Source organism: Limanda limanda, chromosome 15, assembly GCF_963576545.1.
Source record: "Limanda limanda chromosome 15, fLimLim1.1, whole genome shotgun sequence".
Lineage (NCBI taxonomy): Eukaryota > Metazoa > Chordata > Actinopteri > Pleuronectiformes > Pleuronectidae > Limanda > Limanda limanda.
This window is the reverse complement of record NC_083650.1, coordinates 215,815-239,416: the sequence shown is the minus strand read 5'-3', so window position 1 is coordinate 239,416 and position 23,602 is coordinate 215,815. Positions and strand designations below refer to the sequence as shown.

The window sequence follows — 23,602 nt, the reverse complement described above, 5'->3', positions numbered from 1 at the left end:
GGGTACTACAGGAGGTTCGTTAAGGGTTACTCCAGCATCGTAAAGCCCCTCCACAGCTTAACCTCTGGCTACCCACCTCTCCACAAGAAATCAAAAGCGAAACTAACAGACATAAGACAGAAAACAAACCAATACCATGACCCAAAAGAGCTCTTCGGGGGGCGCTGGACGCCAGCTTGCCAGCAAGCCTTTGAGGCAGTCATCCAGAGCCTCACTACAGCCCCTGTACTAGCCTTCGCTGACCCCAAGAAACCCTATATACTGCACACTGACGCCAGTACCACCGGGCTCGGTGCTGTGCTATATCAGGAGCAAGAGAGCCAACTCAGAGTCATAGGCTACGCCAGTAGAGGGCTGTCAAGAAGCGAGAGCCGCTATCCAGCGCACAAGCTAGAGTTCCTGGCGCTCAAGTGGTCGGTCACCGAAAAGTTCAGCGACTATCTGTACGGCAACCAGTTCACCGTTGTAACGGATAGTAATCCGCTAACTTACATCCTGACAACGGCCAAACTTGACGCGACCAGCTATAGGTGGCTAGCAGCACTATCCACATTCTCCTTCAAACTCCTCTATCGTCCGGGAAGGCAGAACGGAGATGCGGATGGATTATCACGCAGACCACATGGGATACTAGCAGACGATCTGAAATCACAAAAAGAGAGAGAACGTATACAGCAGTTCACACAAGATCACCTCTCTGATCCAAACAACATCAATGCAGTCGATCAGTCTGTTGTGAAAGCAATCTGTGAGAGACAGCTCACCTACAGTGTCAGTCCTGATGATGAGAGAGAGGGAGATACAGATCGTGTTGCTTTAGTGGAGGTTCTTGCTATGTACCCTAGTGCTGTTCCCGACAGCTATGGACAAGAAGAACAGTTTGGAGGTCTTCCAACCGTCCCCCATCTCACTGAAGCTGAGATAGCAGCTAAACAGAGAGCTGACCAATGTATAAAGCATGTAATCACCCAGATCGAACATGGGGACACACCACCTCCCACCTTGCGCACCTAACTTCCTGCACCAGGAACGAGGTGACTGGCTTCACTCCGTACGAACTGATGTTCGGGCGCCAACCTCGCCTGCCAGTTGATCTTGCCTTCAAGTTGCCAGTACCAGAGGGTCAACATTCATCTCACTCTGATCATGTGCAAAACCTCAAGGCACGTCTCAAGGAGAGCTACAAGATAGCCATGGAGAAGGCTGCAAAGATCGCTCTCAAGAACAAAACAAGGTTTGATAAACATGTTACCGTCTCAGACCTGGAACCTGGAGATCGAGTATTGGTCAGGAATGTCCGCATCCGGGGAAAACACAAGATCTCAGACAAATGGGAACCCACTGTCCATGTGGTGGTGAGAAGAGCAGGCACTCTCCCTGTATACACTGTTAAACCTGAAAACGCGGATGGTCCCCTAAGGACGCTACACAGGGACCTGTTGCTGCCGTGCGGGTACCTACCTGCGGAGGAAAATAGTGAGCCTGTGCAAAAGCCGGTACCACGCAGGCCAGGAACTCGTGCAAACCCTGCTGTAGAGGAAGAGAATTACTCCGATGAAGAGGATGATGCACTCATTCCTGTTTGGTTAAGTTCCCCTGTCCCGATGGTCAGTGAGATTCCTGTGTACCCGGATCTGTCCATGACCGATGTCCAAGACACTCGGCATACTGAACCTCCAGGCGTTCGTCCTGTCGAGAGTCCTGTAAATGCTCAAAATGATGACAATCCACCTGAATTTGACAATCCACCTGATCTTGACACCCAACCCGATTTTGACAATTTACCTGATATGTCCAATAGTACTTCAGAAGGTCCTTTGATGTCCATCAAGTTTAACTCTCATCAGAGTGATACTGAGTACTTATCCGCCGATAGAGTCACACCAACCGAGCAAGCCGATGAACCAGCCTTGATTCAAAATGACTTGCCTGAGGATGATAATCCAGATGTCCAAGGAGAACAACTTCCAGTTGAGGAGGATGGTTTTAAAGGAGCAGAACTTGAGGAAGGAAAGGATGGAACAATCCCAATGGATACAGAGGAGAACACAGATACAAATTATTCTGTCAGGAGATCTGAAAGAAATCGTCAACCACCACGACGGCTTGATTATACAGAGCTAGGAAATCCTTTGATCACAGCAGTGAAATCATTCTTTCAAGGACTGTCCACAGCTTGGGAAGAAGTCATAAGAGAAAAACCTGCCCTGACCCCTCGAATAATTTTCCTTTAACTGTATACTATGCACAGGGACGTGCATAAGTTCAGGAGGGGAGGGTGTAACCAGGTGTAAGAAACACTGTTAATTTAGTACCGTAAAAGAAGAGAGACTGTTTGCTCTGATTATCTTATTAGTTTTGAATGCACCGCTCAACTCGCATGGTCCCACGTGGGGTACCTAGTTCTCAGCAGCCAATCAGAAGCTACGCAGGCCGCGCTCAGCCTGTCGGCTCGGAGAGGAAGTGCAGTCGCGTTGCTCTTCCGGTCTTTTCGGATCTCGGCCAGGGAAGCGAGGGCAGCTGTGTGTTAAGGAGAAGAGGAAAACCAGAGAAAAGAAACCCAGAGTGAAACCTGTGAAAAAGGAAAAAGAGTCGGAGCACTTACCCAGTGGAGGTCCGGAGCCAAGTGGCTGAACGAAGGAGAGTTACGTCGGTCAGGTTTTTTAGAGGACTGGAGAGTCTGAGGTTCAGGACAACTTCCTGCTGTAAAAGATGGCGAGCCAACTACCCTGATTGAAGATTAGCACCGAGGAGATATTCACGTACACACTCATTCACACAAATAATACACTCACATTACACTACAAGGAACCTTGGAATCAGGTGAACTTGCAACAACTCCTTTTATTTTAAGGGCCCCAACAGACAATTTTGTTTTAAGTGTGCACACTACTTTTTTTTATTTTTCTTACTGTTTGGTATGATATTTTGCATTTTGTACGAACCAGACAAATTACTTTGTTAACTGTAAAATATAAGAGTGGCTACTCAATTGTTACTCTTGTGTCTGCCTCATTGTTGTTGCTCAGTACAGTGGCTCCTCTCGAATTTGGTCTCTTCTGATTCTGGTCCTGGTCTTATTGTTAGTCCAACTTATATTATACTGTAATTCACTTTTACACTCCTAAAATTGGTTACACTTACATGCCTCAAGTGGTTTTTAATGTGTAATTTGTATAATTTACCGTTTATTTAACAAGTCTAATGAATAGATTGAAGCAAGTTAACTTCAGTCGTGTGTTTGGTTGTGACTTGATTTTTTATTTTAATAAGTTAATATAACACCAACGTTGTAAACAGTTCTCATATTAAGTATAGGATGTGGAGTGTTATCAACAGCTCTGTGGGAGATTATCACTTTGAATATTACAGATTAGGTACAAAGACATTTTATCTGTTTGTAAAATGTTTCATTTCTTTCAGTACTTTTATCCAAAGCGACTTACAATATCTGCATTTAACCATCAGGGTACAAACCCAGCACTGCAGCCCCTGATGTCCTCAGCATTTACTGTTGCGGGTGGAAATCAAAGGCAGGAGGCGTCGTTCTCAAGTTAAAATTAAGCAAGTTTATTCAGAGGTCACAGGTCAGGAAACTGCGGTGTCTAGCAAATGAGCATGCATGGTCCACTGATCCTGTACAGGAAAAATGGCGGTGAGGCAGAGTACGCAGAAAGCTTATATATTGATACTGGGCATGACAGAGGTTCTTCTTGGATTGGGATTGGTCGGATCTGGTCGGGTCGTCCTCCTGGCGTCGTTTGGTCCTCCTCCTGGCGTTGCGTGATGACGTGCAAGCTGTGTTGCGGTTACTAAAGTTCATGAGCATATTGCCTCGCGTGTGCGCTTATTTTATGTGTGTGTGAAGTGAGGTCATAGAAAACTGTGAGAAAGGCATGAAAACCTCTAGTCTAATCTGTCCGCTGTGTGTGTGTGAGGGAGTCTCATAACTAATATAATGAAGTGATTCATGAAGCCAGAGGTTTGAAAACCTGTTATCTGTCCACTAAGGCAGACTTCCTTTTTAAGGAGTATGAAACATTCTGAGGTTGAGAAGCAGGAGAAGAACTATGTGTTATGTTTGTGTGTTTACGCTATGTGTATCTGACTACACGTTAAAGTGTGTGTATGTGTGTGAACAGTGGTGTATTGTCAACATTACTGTGGCAGCAGCAACATGGTGGAGATCTGCAGCTTCAGGCTGGTCAACATGAGGATAACCTGCAACAGCTTCATGTGTTCCTCCCTTAACTAAAGATGGCCTGCACCTGTTTAGAGTTGGCTCATTGCTAAGTGTCATGGATAATGGAGTTCATTTCTATATTTATTATGGTTGGATAAAAAAATGAACACTTATTAGAACAATGTTTATCTTTTGCTTTCTGATTTGATACACTTTAGATAAGAACCCAGTGTTTTATTTTTCTTCTCTGCCATTAGAGACAGAACACGGTCAGCGCAGCTGTGTCCTTCAGGCTCGTCCGTACCTAATAAAATGATAGGAAACATAAAAGTATGGCATTATTGTCGAGGAAGTGATACTTATGAACAAAGTTTGTGTCCTTATTTTCTGTGGATATTCAACTATGTATTTGAATATGCTTTTGGATTAAACTGTGCACTACCAAGACAATGAATCTACAGTATGGAGTTCATTCACATTAAAAGTATTGCATATATTATTTAATACATTATGTATTATGTGCAATACTTTGCTTTGACTGTAAGTAATGAAAACACTAGACGAACATTCAACACAAATACACATATGTTAAGTCATACATGTGCCAGGTTAACTCCTTAACAACTTTTACATGGTAAAAATAAAAGTTTATTACTTCAAAGTTCATCAGATCATAATCATTTCAGCTTAGGAAATAGGTTGTGTACATCAGCCTGAGCTTCTCTATGTGACTGTCTATTCTAGTAAAGTTACACTTCCTATAATTTATTTATAATTAACACAATAATTCAGTGAAGTCTGCCTAAGATTAACGATGTAAAAAACTGAAGGTAGTAGACACGTTTAGTTTTCACTGTAACACGTTACAACACAACACCAATACTCTGAATAAAGAGCTTTAGGAGACGTTATGCTACTATAAACAGCTGCTCTTACAATGCAGATGTGACTTTAAATACTCAGGTTTCAGTTGATCACAGTAAATCTGTTTCTGCAGAATAAGAACCTGTGTAACATTGCCAAGTCAAATGGGTGGGTGAGTGAAAAACTTTGCATAACTTTGGATATCTAACGTGGTGGAGCTAATTCTCCGGACACACACAGTCGCCTGTCTCAGTTTAAAAGATTCATCATCAAACTCTACCGCTTCTCTCTGCTGGGTGGATCGGCTCATGTTGGTGTGTGTCGGTTCAATAAGTCCCGTCCGGTCCCGTTTGCATTACTGTTGGTATCTTGCCTGCAGGCTAGCGGAGCTAAGCTAACGAGCCAGGTACAGAGACACCGGTACCTGCGAATCACTACTAACACTTAAATAAAAAATACTAAACTTTACTTACCACAGAAACGGGAGCGAAGACGTGTCTAGCTTCTCCGTCAAGAGAACAAGCCGAACATCTAACCGTGTTATTCATCCGATGTGTGAGTGGAACCCTCTCCACAGACACAGGTTGTGTTCACTGACGAGGATTAGCCTGTTAGCTCAGGTGAAGCGGAGCAGGCAGCAGGCTAGGAAGCGGCAGTCAGTGTGCTGACTGTGACGTCACGTGAATTTCAAACCTCTCTATCGCTTAAACGAGGGACTTAGAAAATAATGCAGCCCCCTCAGAGTTATCATGAAGTAAGAACCTCACGATTGAGACTAAAACCACATTTTGAACCATGCTGTCAACAGGTTTAATTCTGCTCTAAAGTCAGGCTTTTTAACATGGGAGTCAATGGGGATTTGCTCCCTCTTGCAGCCAGGCGTAGCGGCCACCCAGTGAACTGCAGCTTTTTACACTTCCGTATCGGCTTCATCACTCAGCCCAGGATGTTGCCCCTTGCTGAGGACCCGTTTATTCTTTCTGGTGTTAAGTAAATGTACATACATGATTCTCGCTGTTCTTTGTTTGTACCCTCATAGTTGAATGCAATTATTGTAAGTCGCTTTGGATAAAAGTTTTGAGTGTTTTAATGGAATATTGAGAAAGTTTAATAACAACAATAAGACAATTGAAGTTTTGCATTAAATTGGTTCTGAACAAACTTATCAAACAGGAGATTCTGTGTGATAACTTGCAGTCACCATTTTCCCATGTAGTGTATGGTGTACCACAAGGGTCTATTTTTTGGGTGAAGAAGGCTATATAAGTTATAAGTGACATTTTAAATTGTAAAAATGCAGAAACTGTTGTAAATGCTTTGGTCTCCTCATGCTTTGACTTCCAATAGTATGTTATTGTGCCTTGGAAACAATAACAACAGACTCTCTGTCACTAAGACATAACCTATTTTGGCCTCTCAACAAAACCTTATCTGTTTTAGGATTGATCGCAAGATTTTGCTAACCCCTGCAAGGCCCTTCCTGATCTGGCTCCTGATAATATTTTAGATATTTTAATCCTGCATGAATCTTTGTGTAGCTTGAGATCATCAGGCAGAGGCCTTCTCAATGTTCCAGAGACCAGATTAAAAACAAAAATTAGGCGGTCTGAGTCGGTGCCACTCTCTTAGTCCTTTCTTTGAACTAACCTTTTCCATAAAGCCTTTTTTTTAATTTACCCTTGCTGTTTGTTATTTTAATCATGTTATTTGTTGTCTTACTTATACAGTTGTTACTGTGTTTTTTAAAGTGCTATATAGATAAAGTTTTTTTCATTAAATTAAAACAGCTAGCCTTTACAAGGTTTAAAAATACACACGACATCTCACTGATCAACATGTTGCATTTCATTCATTTAACAAACAGAGGCACAAATGTATAGTGACACATATATCGATATTATAATGCTGGACACAGAAATACAAGCAGTTTGCCCCTGCATCCAGTCTTTATGCTAAGCTAGACTAGCCGTGGCCTAACTCCAACTCTGTATCACACAGTAAAGAAAATCTTATTGTAACTCAAATCAATCAGTTATAAAAAAAATAGCTTCTAGAGACAACACCAACTGAAAGATAATACCAGCTACACTATAACTGTATTTAAATTTGTAATTTACCCCAATGAGTCCAGCGATGATCTCTATAATTCCTGTTCCTGCTGTGGTGTACGGGATCTCTGGAGCTGGGATACCTGCATTTTCAAAGATATCATTGGTGTAGAACCAGATCTATGCCGGAAAAAAGAGCACTTAAAGATAAATGAGGTGATATTCTATTTTTCAGAGAGTTAGTTGGTTGGTTAATTGTCCCGGATATGGGAAAATCAGTGTCACATCACAGCATATTTCACATTCACCCCCACAAACCACATCCCATGAAACAATAGTTTAGACTCTAGTTCTTCGACTGCCATATTACAATGTCATGCCTGAATACGAGTACCTCACTCTATTGTGCCCTAGTATTAACACCCATCTCAGGTGATCTGATTACAAGTAGACTGGGCTGAGTACAGGTAAGACCAACCCCAAGATGCACTTATTACAATTTTGAGATCTGATCACTCAGGCCACATCCGGAGAAATTTTTTACCCTCTTCAATACTCATTATATACATTGAATCAATTGTGGTCACCACTACAATATTAACACTGACTGACACATTGATTCATTAATTTATTTCAAATTAGTATAATCATATTCCAACGTGAAGCTTAAGTATGTCCCTCGAGTTGCTCAGCTCCTCCTAGCTCAGCTATCTCACTCTCCCCCTCACATCAACGCTAAGATACAAAACTCTTTGTCAATGAGCACATCTCTGAAGTCACATTGGCTAAAAACAACATCTTTGAAAACAGAAATGACTTAAGCCTTTATTTGCATATTGAGCAGGGGGTAGAAACGCATTCTAATTCCACCTGTGAACTGTTGAACATAGAGCTGTTAGCTTGTGATCAGATCTCTCAGGACAGTTGTAACCATATATATATATAAAGACTAGATGTCTCGTCTGCGTTGCCGGCCAACGGAGACGAACGTCCGCACATGGCGGCCATTTTGCTAGGGGGCAGCTCGCTCACCCATAACATTGTGTTGGTAGTGGTAAATAACCATAACTTGCTCAATTTTCAACCGATTTTTAAACGGTTTGGTTTGTTATAAACATCAGAGATGTAGATATGACACTGCATAAATTATTGAATTTTTTAGAAAAAAACATAATTATTCATAAGTATCATAACTACATCTCTGACGTTTATAACAAACCAGACCGTTTAAAAATCGGTTGAAAATTGAGGAATACACCTGAACACAATGTTCGCTTCATAAATCACAGTCCACATAGAAACGTTCGTTCGTGGATCTGCCTCCAAATCCACCCTCCACATGCCCACTTTCAACCATAAATGGTCAATGCAAAGCACAGCGTGAATATTAAATGATGATGCTGACCAATGGGTTTCCACCGTGAGTCCTGACGGAGTCACCGCATCAAGCGATATTAAGAGGAAGTGAAACTTTCTGACACTGACATCGAGGTGTTTGATAGTGAGGTGGAGGTGGAGAGCGACTTTATGGGACAGCAGTGATGTCACTAATAAACAAAATAAACTGATACTCTGCCGCTGCTGCTGTGGATAACACACTGTGTGAGATCAGAAATCGCTGAACCCTCGCTTCCTCCTCGTCCTTCCATTCCCATGCACACATCGAGCAGATCCCCGCACCGGTGTCACGGCAGTATTTATTTTTTAGAGCATCAGATCAATTCCCTCACATCAGTGGATCCTCACCTCCTCTGGGATATTTTTTGGAAAGTTTCTTAATTTCTTATACGGTAAGTAATCTCCAGTGCGCTCTGTGCGCTGGGTGCTCTGTGCGCCTGATGGCACAGTCCCGTTCACTGCAGTGATCTGATGATACACACACAGTGTTAGAAGATATTATTAAAACCTATTAATTAGAGATGAGCCGGATACTCGGCTGAAACGAGTATCCGGTACGGATAAAGCACTTTTGCCGATTACGAGTATAATACGAGTAATCGGAGTCATTATCTGTGCTCGGACTGAATGAAAATCCTCACACAGCGTCACAGCGCTCCTCCCGTCACACACGGCTCTGCTCACTCACTCACAGAACAGCTCTCTGTCTCTCAGTCACTCAGGTTCACTGCGCATCGGGACTGTTCCATAGGCTCAGTCAAGGAAGCAGAAATGATTCGTTCATTTCCCGACTGGGTCTTCGGGAACGAGTCTTTGGAAAAATTTTCACGAGACCTGCAATGGCTCAGTAGAGATGCGAGGGACGTTCGCTGTCTCCCGGAGAGATGAGCGCTCTGTGTTTTTGGTGTGGAGGGACGTGGATTATGTTTGTTCACAGGTCATGGTGACTGGTTTTGTTGTTTTCACTTTACATTTACACTTACTTTACAGTAAAGTAAACCTCTATTAAATACAGTACAACATGACAGTTTGTATGGTTTGAAATTGTCATCTATTATCACACTGGCATTTAATTATCACGGCAAACAATTACACTACACTAAACTTTAAGTGTTAATGTGGAGTGAAAATAACAGGGCCAGTCTGTGTGACTTGTGGGCGAATATAGTTCGCGTCTTTCTGTGCTGGGGACACGGAGTGTTCATTTCTCAGGGAGACAGTGAACGTCCCTCGCATCTCACTCACACACACACACACACACCTGGTGTGGAAATAAATTAAAAAAATAAATAAATAAAAAAATCATAAAAAAATGTCAAAGTTAATAAAGAAAGTTATGTTGAACCAGCCCACTTCCGGGTTAAATCACACCCACTTCCGGGTTAGGCCCCGCCCACTCCGAGTACGGATACGGATAATTCATATGGTTAACAGATACAGATACAGATAATGCTGTACTCGCTCATCCCTACTATTAATGACTCGGCTCCGTAACTCGGCTGTTAAATCGAATCTGAACCTAATTTGCTTTAAGATGTTTTATATTTTTTTAATTAAAAGGCTTGTGTGGAGCATATATGTCGCGCGAGAAAAACTGTTGGTTTTAATGTAAATTATGAATTGGATCAATAATCTGCTGCAGTTCACCACCTCACGCCACTTTCCCATCTTGAAAACGTTTGTACGTATGGGTCAGAGTTTGCGTGGAAATACGCAAATTCTCCCGTCAAGTTTGTTTTTATAAATTCCAACGTTGGCGTGAGAGGTGGCGTACGCACGTTTCAGGCCACGTTTTGTGCGTACGCAACGGTTATAAATGAGACCCCTGGACAGGGCCACAGTCAAATCAGTTTTATGGTGCAGTCCACAGTAAAATGCTCCCTGCCTAGTTCACCACTGGCCTGCCAAATGAACTTTTAACATTATCTTTTGACAGTACTTGTATAAAACAAAAAAGAATACATAATCATTGCAATCGTGCGTATAGAGGGTGTGAGAATCATAACCGATCACAATCAACACCCTTATCACAAAGGACTATCCTTGTCATGTTGCACCTACAGTGCAATTTCATAATGTAAAGACACTGATATACTTTTCACACACACATACTGGTCTCACGACATGAGCTAACATGGAATTGTCACATGAAATCATTTGGAGGTTTTATAGTTTTATATCAAATAAACTATATGTACTACTTGTATCTACATCATTTTTTCCCACATATCTGCATCAGTGTAGTTATAAAATATCTGATGTGCGAAACTATACAAAAACGGTCCCCTAACCAGGGGGAGTCGGCTTGTGTGAATGGCTGCTCAAACCCTTCTGACATTTACAGCTACACCAAGCATAAATAGTTCCAAACAGTGCTTGGTAAGTTTACAAAGTTTCTGTTAAGTTGGATGTTTGTAGTTAGTCATTTCCTCTCCCATGAGTTTTTTTCTGGCACGTGACGGCAGTGACGGCAAAAAAAAGAGGGGGCAAGTGCGCCTGAGCGTCCACGTGCCTCTTGTCCAGTCGTGCGATCGACCCACACTGCCTTTATTGGGAATCCCTGCTCTAAGTCAAGAGACAAATATCCATGTTAACTGTTCATACCATTCATACATCCTGCATCTCACTGTTACAGTGTATATCATCTAAAGTTTCAGCATTATTTTCACCATATCACTGTGGAGGTGAGGTTGCTGGGAGAGCACCTTCATCTGTACCAGAGGATCAATCAGCGCAGGTGAGAGCTGTTTACTGATTGGTCCTCAGGTTTTAAAGGCAGCAGCTGAGCTGCCTCAGGAGACAGACTCAGGACGAGACAGAAACTAAGCTGTAAAGCTATATGCCAGCAGAACATGCTTCTAGGGATGAGCGAGTACAGCATTATCTGTATCTGTATCTGTTAACCATATGAATTATCCGTATCCGTACTCGGAGTGGGCGGGGCCTAACCAGGAAGTGGGTGTGATTTAACCCGGAAGTGGGCTGGTTCAACATAACTTTCTTTTTTAACTTTGACATTTTTTTATGATTTTTTTATTTTTTTTAAATTTATTTCCACACCAGGTGTGTGTGTGTGTGTGTGTGAGTGAGATGCGAGGGACGTTCACTGTCTCCCGGAGAAACGAACACTCTGTGTCCCCAGCACAGAAAGATGCGATCCACATTCGTTCACAAGTCACACAGACTGGCCTTGCTATTTTCACCTTACATTAACACTTAAAGTTTAGTGCAGTGTAAATGTTTGCCGTGATAATTAAATGCCAGTGTGATAATAAATGACAATTTCAAACCATACAAACTGTCATGTTGTACTGTATTTAATAGAGGTTTACTTTACTGTAAAGTAAGTGTAAATGTAAAGTGAAAACAACAAAACCAGTCACCATGACCCGTGAACAAATACAATTCACGTCTTTCCATACTAAAAACACAGAGCGTTCACTTCTCCGGGAGACAGTGAACGTCCCTCGCATCTCCAGCGCTCCTCTACTGAGCCAATGCAGGTCTCGTGAAAAATGTTCCAAAGACTCGTACCCGAAGACCCAGTCTGGGAAATGAACGAATCATTTCTGCTTCCTTGACTGAGCCTATGGAACAGTCCCGATGCGCAGTGAACCTGAGTGACTGAGAGACAGAGAGCTGTTCTGTGAGTGAGTGAGCAGAGCCGTGTGTGACGGGAGGAGCGCTGTGACGCTGTGTGAGGATTTTCATTCAGTCCGAGCACAGATAATGACTCCGATTACTCGTATAATAATCGTACTCTGCAAAAGTGCTTTATCCGTACCGGATACTCGTTTCAGCCGAGTATCCGGCTCATCTCTACGTGCTTCATTAACACTTTTTAAATAATTCACATACTTTTCACTTTCTCGCTCTTTCTGAGTGTACATACAGAATAAATCATGTGATTACTTTCTGGTTACAAGTCTTCACTCTTCTTATCACTTGTTAAAGATAGATGATTATTATTGATGAACATTTTCAAAAGTCAAACAATTGTTTTTTTTTAGATTCAGGTTATGTTACGGCATGGGCCATAGAGTAGAGTATGCTGCTACACTGTACCTATGGTGTTGATTAAATGCATATGTGGCCAGGTGCGGGCGCCCGCCCTGCCACTGGGGGCGCTGAAACTGTGTGTGCCCTCCCCGCCAGGTGGGGCGCTGGCGCCCCTATTTAAGGTTGCAGCGCGCTCTCGCTCTCTCTGGCCCGTGTTTTGTTCCTGAACTTCGGTTGGCGAGCGGGGTGGTGTGGTTCAGCGTGCTCAGCTCATCCACTGCGGGTATTCCTGGACAGCCGACTAACGGCACGGAATAGCCCCACCGGGAGACGAGCACAGTAGCGCTCCGGCGGGGTAAGTGTCGTTGTCTGCCGTTCTCTGGGTTATCGGGTTGGAGCTGACACATATTTAAATCTTACAGCTGAACTACTTTAACTCTGGAAACGCTGAGGATATTCCCCTCCGGGTCACAGAGACGCACCCTTGGCCTGGCAGCAGTGGTGTGTATGGTTCCTTAAAGTTATGAATTGTTTAGTGTTAATGACCAGTACTGACGTGATTTGTTTGTTAGGGCTAGGCTCTTCCCTCTCATTGACACGGTGCCACGTCTCTCATCTCCGACGAAACCTGCTGTTCTGGTTTTACCTGGAATTTGGGACTCTTCTTCAGGAAGTCTGGTTTTAATATTGTGTTACATATTGACCAACAAGGACCCAAAATAACAAACAATACACTCCATACTACACCGTCAAGGGGTGTGGAGAACCACACGTCCAGGGGGACGCCCGCATCTTAAAGTCATCTCTTAACCTAAGTATACTGTGTTTTAGATAGTTTTGTATGTGTTATTTTGTTGTGTTGTTTTGTTTGTTTATGCTGTTTTAAACCTTGACTTGTTTTAATTATTTTCTTGTCGTGGGCAGGTGCTGTGGCCCGGAGGCGGCGACCCAATTCCTGGTGGAGGGAGTTTCTTCACGACCCGTTTTGTTTGGTTTGCTGTGTCACGGGTGGTTTGTTTTCTTAATCCCTTTCCCCTTTTGTTTGGTCCTCGTCGCCGCGGTGAGTCACAGCCCTGTCCAAATACTTTATATCTTTTAACTCAAGTGTTTGGTTTATTTTGTGTGGTTATTGTGTTTTGATTATTGGTTTATTTTGTGTGTTTGATTATTGGTTTATTTTGTGTGTTTATTGTGTTTTGATTATATGCTTTTTGTTTATTAAAGTAGTTTTCATATTGATTTAAACACGTCTCTTGCCCCGTGATTTAAACGAACCTGTGCTGCATCACGCACAATATATTTAATAATATTCCTGAGGTAGGACTCCTCAGATGGCGTTGTAGGCAACAAATATTACCCATAGTTTCCACATCGCTACATTCTGGCGTTGTTGGCAGGGTATCACAGCTAAAGGGGCAAGGACGTGTTTTAGTTTATTTTCTGTAACTGTAATTGTATTGTGTAACTATTTATTGATGGGCGTCTTCTTATAAGTTGGAGTGTTGTGTATTCAGTGTTAAAGCCAGAACAGCAGTGTTTCAGTCCGTTTCATTCCACACACCATTCTGTCAGGCCTCGGTTTCGCTCTACCTCATCATGGAGGAAGAGATGCAACAGCTTAGGGAACTTGTGTCACAGCTTAAGGCAGACAACGAACTACTTCGCCAGGCGCGTGTTGCATCGCCGTTGGACCCTGGTGGGGCTGTTTTCTTTCCCCCTGCTGATGTTAGTCAGGCACCGAGTGCAAACATAGCCGCCGCTGTCACAGAGCGACTGGTTGTGGTTACCAGAGACCGTAAGTGTCCCATGTTCAATGGCAGGGCAGGCCTGGGAATAACGGAGTGGATAGAGGAGATAAAGGCATGTGTGCGTGCTCGCCATCTTCGTGCTGCTGACGAGGCCCATTTTATGTTTGATCATTTAGAGGGAGAGGCAAAGGAGGAGATTAAGTTTCGCTCTAGTGCGGAGCGGCAAGACCCAGTACAGGTTCTTGCTATATTAAAGGAGCTATATGGCTGCGCTCAGTCGTATGTGACATTACAACAGGCTTTCTTTTCTCGACGCCAACTCGAAGGAGAGACGTTGCAGGAGTTTTCCTTAGTTCTCATGGCCTCAATGGCGCGGGTTAAACAGCGTGCACCTGATGGGATGCCTAATTCTGATGTCCTCCTCAGGGATCAGTTTGTGGAACATGTTTTTGAAAGCTCCCTTCCCCGGGAACTCAAACAACTGGTCAGACGCCAACCTACTGTCACCTTGTTGGAGCTTCGTGGGGAGGCAATTAGGTGGGAGAGGGAAGGCCTTCCAGGGGGGGATAGGGGGCGTAGCTCCTCCTTGCCATCAGCTTATGGTCTTCAATATGGAGTGCAGGGTCGCTTTCAACCCGCCCCTCCTGTTACTCCACCGGGGCCAGGGTTGAGTGAGTTGATGGACCTTATGAAGAGCCAACAGGAGCAGCTTAACCAGCTCACCCAGACAGTAGCTTCTCTACAGGCCCCTCGCTCCCAAGGTCAGACTTTTAGTAATGGTCCTTTAATCTGTAAAAGGTGCCAGCAGCCAGGACATTTTGCTCGGGATTGTGAGGGTGAACGGGCTCCGTTTCGACGCCTTGCTAATTCAGCAGCTGGGTCGAACACACGCAACACCGCATCGTCCCATTTCTCCCGACGATCGGAAAACTGAAACCCACTGAGCTGCGGAGTCACAGCACAGTTGGGGAGCCCATAGACTCACAGGAAAGTGTAACTGCTGACTTAATTGCTGCATGTCCAAACATTAAGGTATTGATTGGAGGAGTCACTGCTTTATGCTTGGTGGACACTGGTTCCATGGTGTCCACCGTTACTGAAAGCTTCTTTCGAGCGCCTTCAGTCTTGTCACTGGTTACAGCTCCGAGCAGCGAACGGTGTAGCAATTCCATATATAGGCTACTTGGAGCTTGATGTGGAACTATGTGGCAAGGTGATGCACCGTTGTGGGATTCTTGTTGTCAAAAACCCCCCTGGTTTTGTGTCTTCTGTCCCTGGCTTCTTGGGAATGAACGTGATACGCAAATGCTATTGAGAGCTTTTCGGCGCATTCGGGCCTTCTCTTTTTGATTCACTTTCAGTGTCACAGGCGCCTGGTCTCGTTATTGCGGCCTTGCAGCAGTGCCATCAGTCTGCCGCCCAGACCCCAGGGGGCCACACTGGCATTGTGAGAGTCCGAGGCAAACAAGTGGTGCGTATACCTGGAGGGGTGATGAAACTAGTTGCTGGTACCTGTCCAGAACAGTTCACTAGACAAAGTGCTCTGTTTGAGCAACCTGAGTCCAGTCTACCAGCCGGGTTGCTAGTTTCACCCTGCCTTATACAGGTTGTCCGGGGTACAGTGTATGTCCCAGTGGTCAACGTTGGGACAACTGAAATTCTCCTTTACCCACGGACTAGTTTGGGCGTCTTAAACACTGCTCAGGTGGTCAGTCTGCCTCCAGGGGTAACTGTGGAGAGGTCAACTTTAGCAACTGTCTCTTCCAATACAGTTGCCCCCTCAGTGTCAGATAGGTTCGAGTCAATAGATCTGTCTGAATTGTCTGAGTATGAGCAAGCCAATGTAAACTCCCTAATACGCAAATATCAATCTGTCTTTTCCACCAAGGAAGGTGACTTGGGCTGCACCAACCTCCTCTCCCATGACATACCTCTGCTCGATAAGGTTCCTGTCCGTCAGAGGTACCGGCGTATCCCTCCCTCAGAGTATGAAGAAGTGAAAGCTCACATTAATCAACTGTTGGAGTCCCGGGTCATTAGGGAGAGCTGTAGTCCATATGCATCACCTATAGTATTAGTCAGGAAAAAGGATGGGAACCTGCGCTTATGCGTGGACTATCGCCTCCTTAACAGTAAGACCAGAAAGGATGCATTCCCTCAGCCTTGCATCGAGGAGAGCTTGGATGCACTATCTGGGGCTTGCTGGTTTTCCACTATTGATCTGGCTAGCGGTTACAATCAGGTCCCTATGACAGAACAAGACCGACCAAAAACTGCATTTTGTACACCATTTGGCCTTTTCGAGTTAAATCGCATGCCTTTTGGTTTGTGTAATGCCCCAAGCACTTTCCAGCGTCTGATGCAGAGTATGTTTGGTAAAGAGCAAGGTCAGTCCTTGTTACTGTAACTTGATGATATTATTGTATTCTCATCCTCTGTTGAACAACATCTGCAGAGGCTGGAATTAGTGCTTGATCGGCTCCAGAAGGAAGGTCTAAAAGCAAAACTCGAAAAGTGTGCATTCTTTAGACGGGAGGTCGGTTACTTGGGACATGTCATCACAAGCCAGGGAGTGTCCAGCGATCCCAAGAAAATCGAGGCTGTGTCTAAGTGGCAGCGCCCCCGTCACATATCCGAACTGCGCTCATTTTTGGGGTTTGCCAGCTATTACCGTCGCTTCGTAGAGGGTTTTGCAAAGCTGGCCGGCCCTCTGCATAAACTTGTGGCCGAGCTAGCAGGTACCAAATCCAAGAAGGGGCCAGGCCTAACTTTAGGTGCTGCGTGGACACCTCAGTGTGAGGCGAGCTTTGAGGCTTTAAAGTCAAAGTTGGTCTCGTCCCCAGTGCTGGTATATGCCAACTTTACACAGACTTTCATTTTAGAAATTGATGCCAGCTATAGTGGTCTTGGGGCTGTACTCTCACAGGAGACTGACCATGGCGTGAAACCCCTTGCCTATGCTAGCAGAGGCCTTCGACCCCCCGAGCGCAACATGTCCAACTATAGTTCCATGAAGTTGGAATTCCTTGCACTCAAGTGGGCTATGACGGAGAAGTTCCGGGAGTATTTGTTGGGGCATAAGTGCATTGTCTATACCGACAACAGCCCGTTGAGCTATCTCCAGTCAGCAAAGTTGGGGGCCACCGAGCAATGATTGGAGTCCCAGGTCATTAGGGAGAGCTGTAGTCCATATGCATCACCTATAGTATTAGTCAGGAAAAAGGATGGGAACCTGCGCTTATGCGTGGACTATTGCCTCCTTAACAGTAAGACCAGAAAGGATGCATTCCCTCTGCCTCGCATCGAGGAGAGCTTGGATGCACTATCTGGGGCTTGCTGGTTTTCCACCATTGATCTGGCTAGCGGTTACAATCAGGTCCCTATGACAGAACAAGACCGACCCAAAACTGCATTTTGTACACCATTTGGCCTTTTCGAGTTCAATCGCATGCCTTTTGGTTTGTGTAATGCCCCAAGCACTTTCCAGCGTCTGATGCAGAGAATGTTTGGTAAAGAGCAAGGTCAGTCCTTGTTACTGTACCTTGATGATATTATTGTATTCTCATCCTCTGTTGAACAACATCTGCAGAGGCTGGAATTAGTGCTTGATCGGCTCCAGAAGGAAGGTCTAAAAGCAAAACTCGAAAAGTGTGCATTCTTTAGACGGGAGGTCGGTTACTTGGGACATGTCATCACAAGCCAGGGAGTGTCCACCGATCCCAAGAAAATCGAGGCTGTGTCTAAGTGGCAGCGCCCCCGTCACATATCCGAACTGCGCTCATTTTTGGGGTTCGCCAGCTATTACCGTCGCTTCGTAGAGGATTTTGCAAAGCTGGCCGGCCCTCTGCATAAACTTGTGGCCGAGCTAGCAGGTACCAAATCCAAGAAGGGGCCAGGCCTAACTTTAGGTGCTGCGTGGACACCTCAGTGTGAGGCGAGCTTTGAGGCTTTAAAGTCAAAGTTGGTCTCGTCCCCAGTGCTGGTATATGCCGACTTTACACAGACTTTCATTTTAGAAAATGATGCCAGCTATAGTGGTCTTGGGGCTGTACTCTCACAGGAGACTGACCATGGCGTGAAACCCCTTGCCTATGCTAGCAGAGGCCTTCGACCCCCCGAGCGCAACATGTCCAACTATAGTTCCATGAAGTTGGAATTCCTTGCACTCAAGTGGGCTATGACGGAGAAGTTCCGGGAGTATTTGTTGGGGCATAAGTGCATTGTCTATACCGACAACAACCCGTTGAGCTATCTCCAGTCAGCAAAGTTGGGGGCCACCGAGCAACGATGGGCTGCTCAGTTGGCCGACTTTGACTTTACCATTAAGTATCATTCAGGTCGCAGCAACAGGAACGCTGATGCGCTTTCACGACAGTATGTCTCTGGCGACCATTTAGTTGATCACGTCTTGCCTGGAGCTTCAGTCCCCATAGCCTTGCAGCAAGGGCCGCACCTAGACCCAGGGTTGTCCGCAACTCAGTCCCTAGTCTCAGCCCTCCCATCTCACTCTGCACCTGATCTCCGCTCCTTGCAGGAGGATGATCCATTTCTAAAAAACGTGTTGGTGTTTTGGCGACGTAAAGCTCCGCCCACCTCGGCTGAACGGCAACATTTGCCCAAGCCAGTCATGGCGATTCTGCGCCAATGGGACCGCTTGGTGGAGAAAGACGGGGTTCTTCTCCGCCGAGTCTTCCGCTCAGACGGGGGAGAGTCTCTCCAGTTAATCTTGCCTGCAGTTCTTAAGCAGGAGACCTTGAACCAGCTTCACCAAGAGCACGGCCACCAGGGCATCGAGCGAACTACAGAATTGGTCAGACAACGCTGTTATTGGCCAGGAATGTCTTCTGACATTAAGAATTGGGTTCAACAGTGTGAGCGCTGCCAAGTCGCTAAGGACTCAGGGCACGTGTCTCATAGCTTTATGGGCCACCTGCTTGCTTCCCGACCCAATGAGATCGTGGCCATCGACTTCACACTATTGGAACCTTCCCAGAACAATTTAGAAAATGTCTTAGTAATGACAGATGTGTTTAGTAAATTTACTGTCGCTATCCCTACACGGGATCAACGAGCCTCCACTGTGGCTATGGTCTTGGTCCAGGAGTGGTTTTATAAGTTCGGTGTTCCGGGCCGCCTCCACTCGGACCAAGGAAGGAACTTCGAGAGTTCTTTGATTCACCAGCTCTGCTCGTTGTACGGTGTCACCAAATCCCGTACTACCCCATACCACCCTGCGGGCAACGGGCAATGCGAGCGGTTTAATAGAACTCTTCATAACCTCCTTCGTACCCTGCCTGTATCACGGAAACGGGACTGGGCCTCCTGTCTGCCCCAGGTGCTGTTTTGTTACCACACCACACCTCATCAGGGCACTGGTGAGTCGCCGTTCTTTCTAATGTTTGGGCAGGAACCTCGGCTTCCTGTGGACTTCCTTCTGGGTCGAGTTCAAGACCCAGTATCTGGCGGGGTGCAGGACTGGGTGGTTGAACACCAAGCTCGACTCAGAGTAGCGTTCGATGGTGCTCGTGAACGGTTGTTGGCTGCTGCTAGCAAAAGAAAAGAGCGGCATGATCAGCGGGTCCGAGACCTTCCTTTCACAGTAGGCCAATTAGTGTACCTGAGAGACCACAGTGTTAGAGGGCGACATAAAATCCAAGACCTTTGGAATTCTGTGGTCCACCAGGTTGTGAAGGCTCCCTGCGGTGATGGAGCAGTGTACACGGTTACTCCTGTGAATGACCCGCAAAAGGTAAAACACGTACATCGGGACATGGTGAAGGCCGTGGTCCCGCATGAGGTTGCAAATTCTCCATCTGACATGTCCCCTCCGCCGTCCTTGGCGGTACGGGAGGATGAGTCCGCACATGGTGAAGACTTATGGGTTTTGGTTTCTGAAACCCTTTGTCCACAGCCTGCGGTGGTTCCATGTACCAGGCGTCTAGACAGCCCTCCTGTCCTGATCCCAGTGGAGAACAGGCCCATTATGTCCCCACTGCGTGCTTGTTTGCCTTCTTCTCCACCTGCTCCCTTAGGGTCCCCAGTCGAGCAGCTGGATCACGGTCAGCTGGCCCTGCGCCAATCTGCTCGGTCCACGGCAGGTCACCATTCAAATGTCCACCATCTTCCTTGCCCTGTTGAGCAACAACCTCAGGCAAACAATGCACCTCTAGGCCCGATGTCCAATGCCCAGTTAGCCATTTTTAGGCCGTGGTGTTAACTCAATTTTTCTGGTCATCGTCAGGTCGCCGATGCAAAAGGGGGGGAAAAATGTGGCCAGGTGCGGGCGCCCGCCCTGCCACTGGGGGCGCTGTACCTGTGTGTGCCCTCCCCGCCAGGTGGGGCGCTGGCGCCCCTATTTAAGGTTGCAGCGCGCTCTCTCTCTCTCCCTGGCCCGTGTTTTGTTCCTGAACTTCGGTTGGCGAGCGGGGTGGTGTGGTTCAGCGTGCTCAGCTCATCCACTGCGGGTATTCCTGGACAGCCGACTAACGGCACGGAATAGCCCCACCGGGAGACGAGCACAGTAGCGCGCCGGCGGGGTAAGTGTCGTTGTCTGCCGTCCTCTGGGTTATCGGGTTGGAGCTGACACATATTTAAATCTTACAGCTGAACTACTTTAACTCTGGAAACGCTGAGGATATTCCCCTCCGGGTCACGGAGACGCACCCTTGGCCTGGCAACAGTGGTGTGTATGGTTCCTTAAAGTTATGAATTGTTTAGTGTTAATGACCAGTTTGTTTGTTAGGGCTAGGCTCTTCCCTCTCATTGACACGGTGCCACGTCTCTCATCTCCGACGAAACCTGCTGTTCTGGTTTTACCTGGAATTTGGGACTCTTCTTCAGGAAGTCTGGTTTTAATATTGTGTTACATATTGATCAACAAGGACCCAAACTAACAAACAATACACTCCACACTACACCGTCAAGGGGTGTGGAGAACCACACGTCCAGGGGTACGCCCGCATCTTAAAGTCATCTCTTAACCTAAGTATACTGTGTTTTAGATAGTTTTGTATGTGTTATTTTGTTGTGTTGTTTTGTTTGTTTATGCTGTTTTAAACCTTGACTTGTTTTAATTATTTTCTTGTCGTGGGCAGGTGCTGTGGCCCGGAGGCGGCGACCCAATTCCTGGTGGAGGGAGTTTCTTCACGACCCGTTTTGTTTGGTTTGCTGTGTCACGGGTGGTTTGTTTTCTTAATCCCTTTCCCCTTTTGTTTGGTCCTCGTCGCCGCGGTGAGTCACAGCCCTATGGAAGCCCATTTCCGCCACTGTGATGAAAAAAATAATAATTGGTATCTCATAATTATGAGATAGCATCTCATTATTATGAGATAGCATCTCATAATTATGACTTAGCATCTCATTATTATGAGATAGTATCTCATTATTATGACTTAGTATCTCATAATTATGAGATAGCATCTCATTATTATGACTTAGTATCTCATTATAATGACTTAGTATCTCATTATTATGACTTAGCATCTCATTATTATGACTTAGCATCTCATAATTATGACTTAGTATCTCATAATTATGACTTAGCATCTCATAATTATGACTTAGTATCTCATTATTATGAGATAGCATCTCATAATTATGACTTAGCATCTCATTATTATGAGATAGCATCTCATAATTATGACTTAGCACCTCATTATTATGACTTAGTATCTCATAATTATGACTTACCATCTCATTATTATGAGATAGTATCTCATAATTATGACTTAGCATCTCATTATTATGACTTAGCATCTCATAATTATGACTTAGCATCTCATAATTATGACTTAGCATCTCATAATAATGAGATAGCATCTCATAATTATGACTTAGTATCTCATTATAATGAGATATGTTGCATAGGCCCATGTGATGTCTACTCATATACACAAAGGCAACAGAAGCAAGAGGAAGAGACAAAGATTGGCAGATCCAAATGGATACCATCATTGAAGACTACTTTAGACGTGGATTCACAAATCGTGAAATTTTAGTGGTTTTGGAGGAATCCCATGATATCAAACTAAGCCTCCGTACCCTAGAGAGAAAGCTACAAAAGAAACAACTTTGGCGAAGACGGAATAAGACTGATGAAGCTGAGGTAGCATCCTTCATTCACCAACAGCTACAAACCTCTGGCAAACAGCATGGCTACAGATGGATGCACCAGAAATGTTGGATGGCCGGGATAATTACAGACAGAGAAACTGTGCGTCAATTGATGCGACTGATGGACAGTAATGGGGTAGATATGCGTGCCCGAAATCGCTTGAGACGGCGTGTGTATGTTAGCCGTGGGCCAAACTACGTATGGCATATAGACGGCTATGACAAATTAAAGCCTTATGGCATATGTATCAGTGGTTGCATAGATGGCTTCTCAAGAAAAATGATATGGCTAGAAGCATTCAAAACAAACAATGACCCTCGTATTATCGCAGGTTACTTCATAGATGCTGTGACCGAAAACAATGGATGTCCGCATAAAATCCGGTTAGATCACGGTACAGAGAATACCCACCTTGCAATAATGCAAAAGTTTCTGCACACCAATGAGGATGAGAATGGTACTGAGTGTGTAACTTTAGGTCCAAGTACTGGTAATCAGAGGATTGAACGTTGGTGGTGCACCTTGAGAAGTGAATGTGCCCAGTTTTGGATGGACCATTTCGACCAGCTGAAAGCAGATGGCTATTTTGTTGACAGCTTCCTTGACAAATCTCTGATCCAGTTTTGCTTCCAAAATACCATACAGGTACAGTATCCCAAAAACCTATTGATTACAGATGTAAGGGAGACCGGGGACGATTGTAAGACTGTTTGTCCAAGCATCTATAACTAGCTGCACTCTTCTATTAGAGCTTTCAAATTTTGACACAAAGTACCCTTATTTTTTGACTAGGAATAAGTATTTTGACAATATTTCTGACTTCAATTAATTTACCTTCCATTATGCTGAAAAGTGTTTATTCTAATCAATGCTGCAAATACCCTTATCTTTCTGATTTTCTCCATTGCATGTGACATCTATTGCAACTCTGTCCCTCCTGGGAGAGGGATCCCTCACACATGACTCTCTCTGAGGATTCAGAGATTTTTACCTTGTTAAAAGGGTTTTTTAGTAGTTTTTCCTTACTCTTGTTGAGGGTCAAGGTCGGAGGATGTCACAGCTTGTTAAAGCCCTATGAGACAAATTGTGATTGGTGAATGTGAGCTATTCAAATAAAATTTGATTAATTGATTGATTGACTTCCAAAGTAAGATTAAAAGAGTGTTACGTCCATCCCCAGCCCTGTCAGCCATGTACTGTAGTTAGCTGTAGCAGCATGGGGGTTTGAAATAAGCATAGATGAAAACTT

General features: G+C 44.9%; 1 protein-coding gene across 1 annotated transcript in view; it reads right to left on the bottom strand.

Annotated features, from left to right (window-relative positions):
• The window catches only part of slc2a15a (solute carrier family 2 member 15a), a 78,241-nt gene that overhangs the window by 24,578 nt on the left and 30,061 nt on the right, over positions 1 to 23,602 (bottom strand). Inside the window, exon 8 of the mRNA XM_061087728.1 lies at positions 7,165 to 7,275. Within this exon, the coding sequence (XP_060943711.1) occupies positions 7,165 to 7,275 (111 nt within the window). The remainder of the gene's footprint in view (positions 1 to 7,164; positions 7,276 to 23,602) is intronic.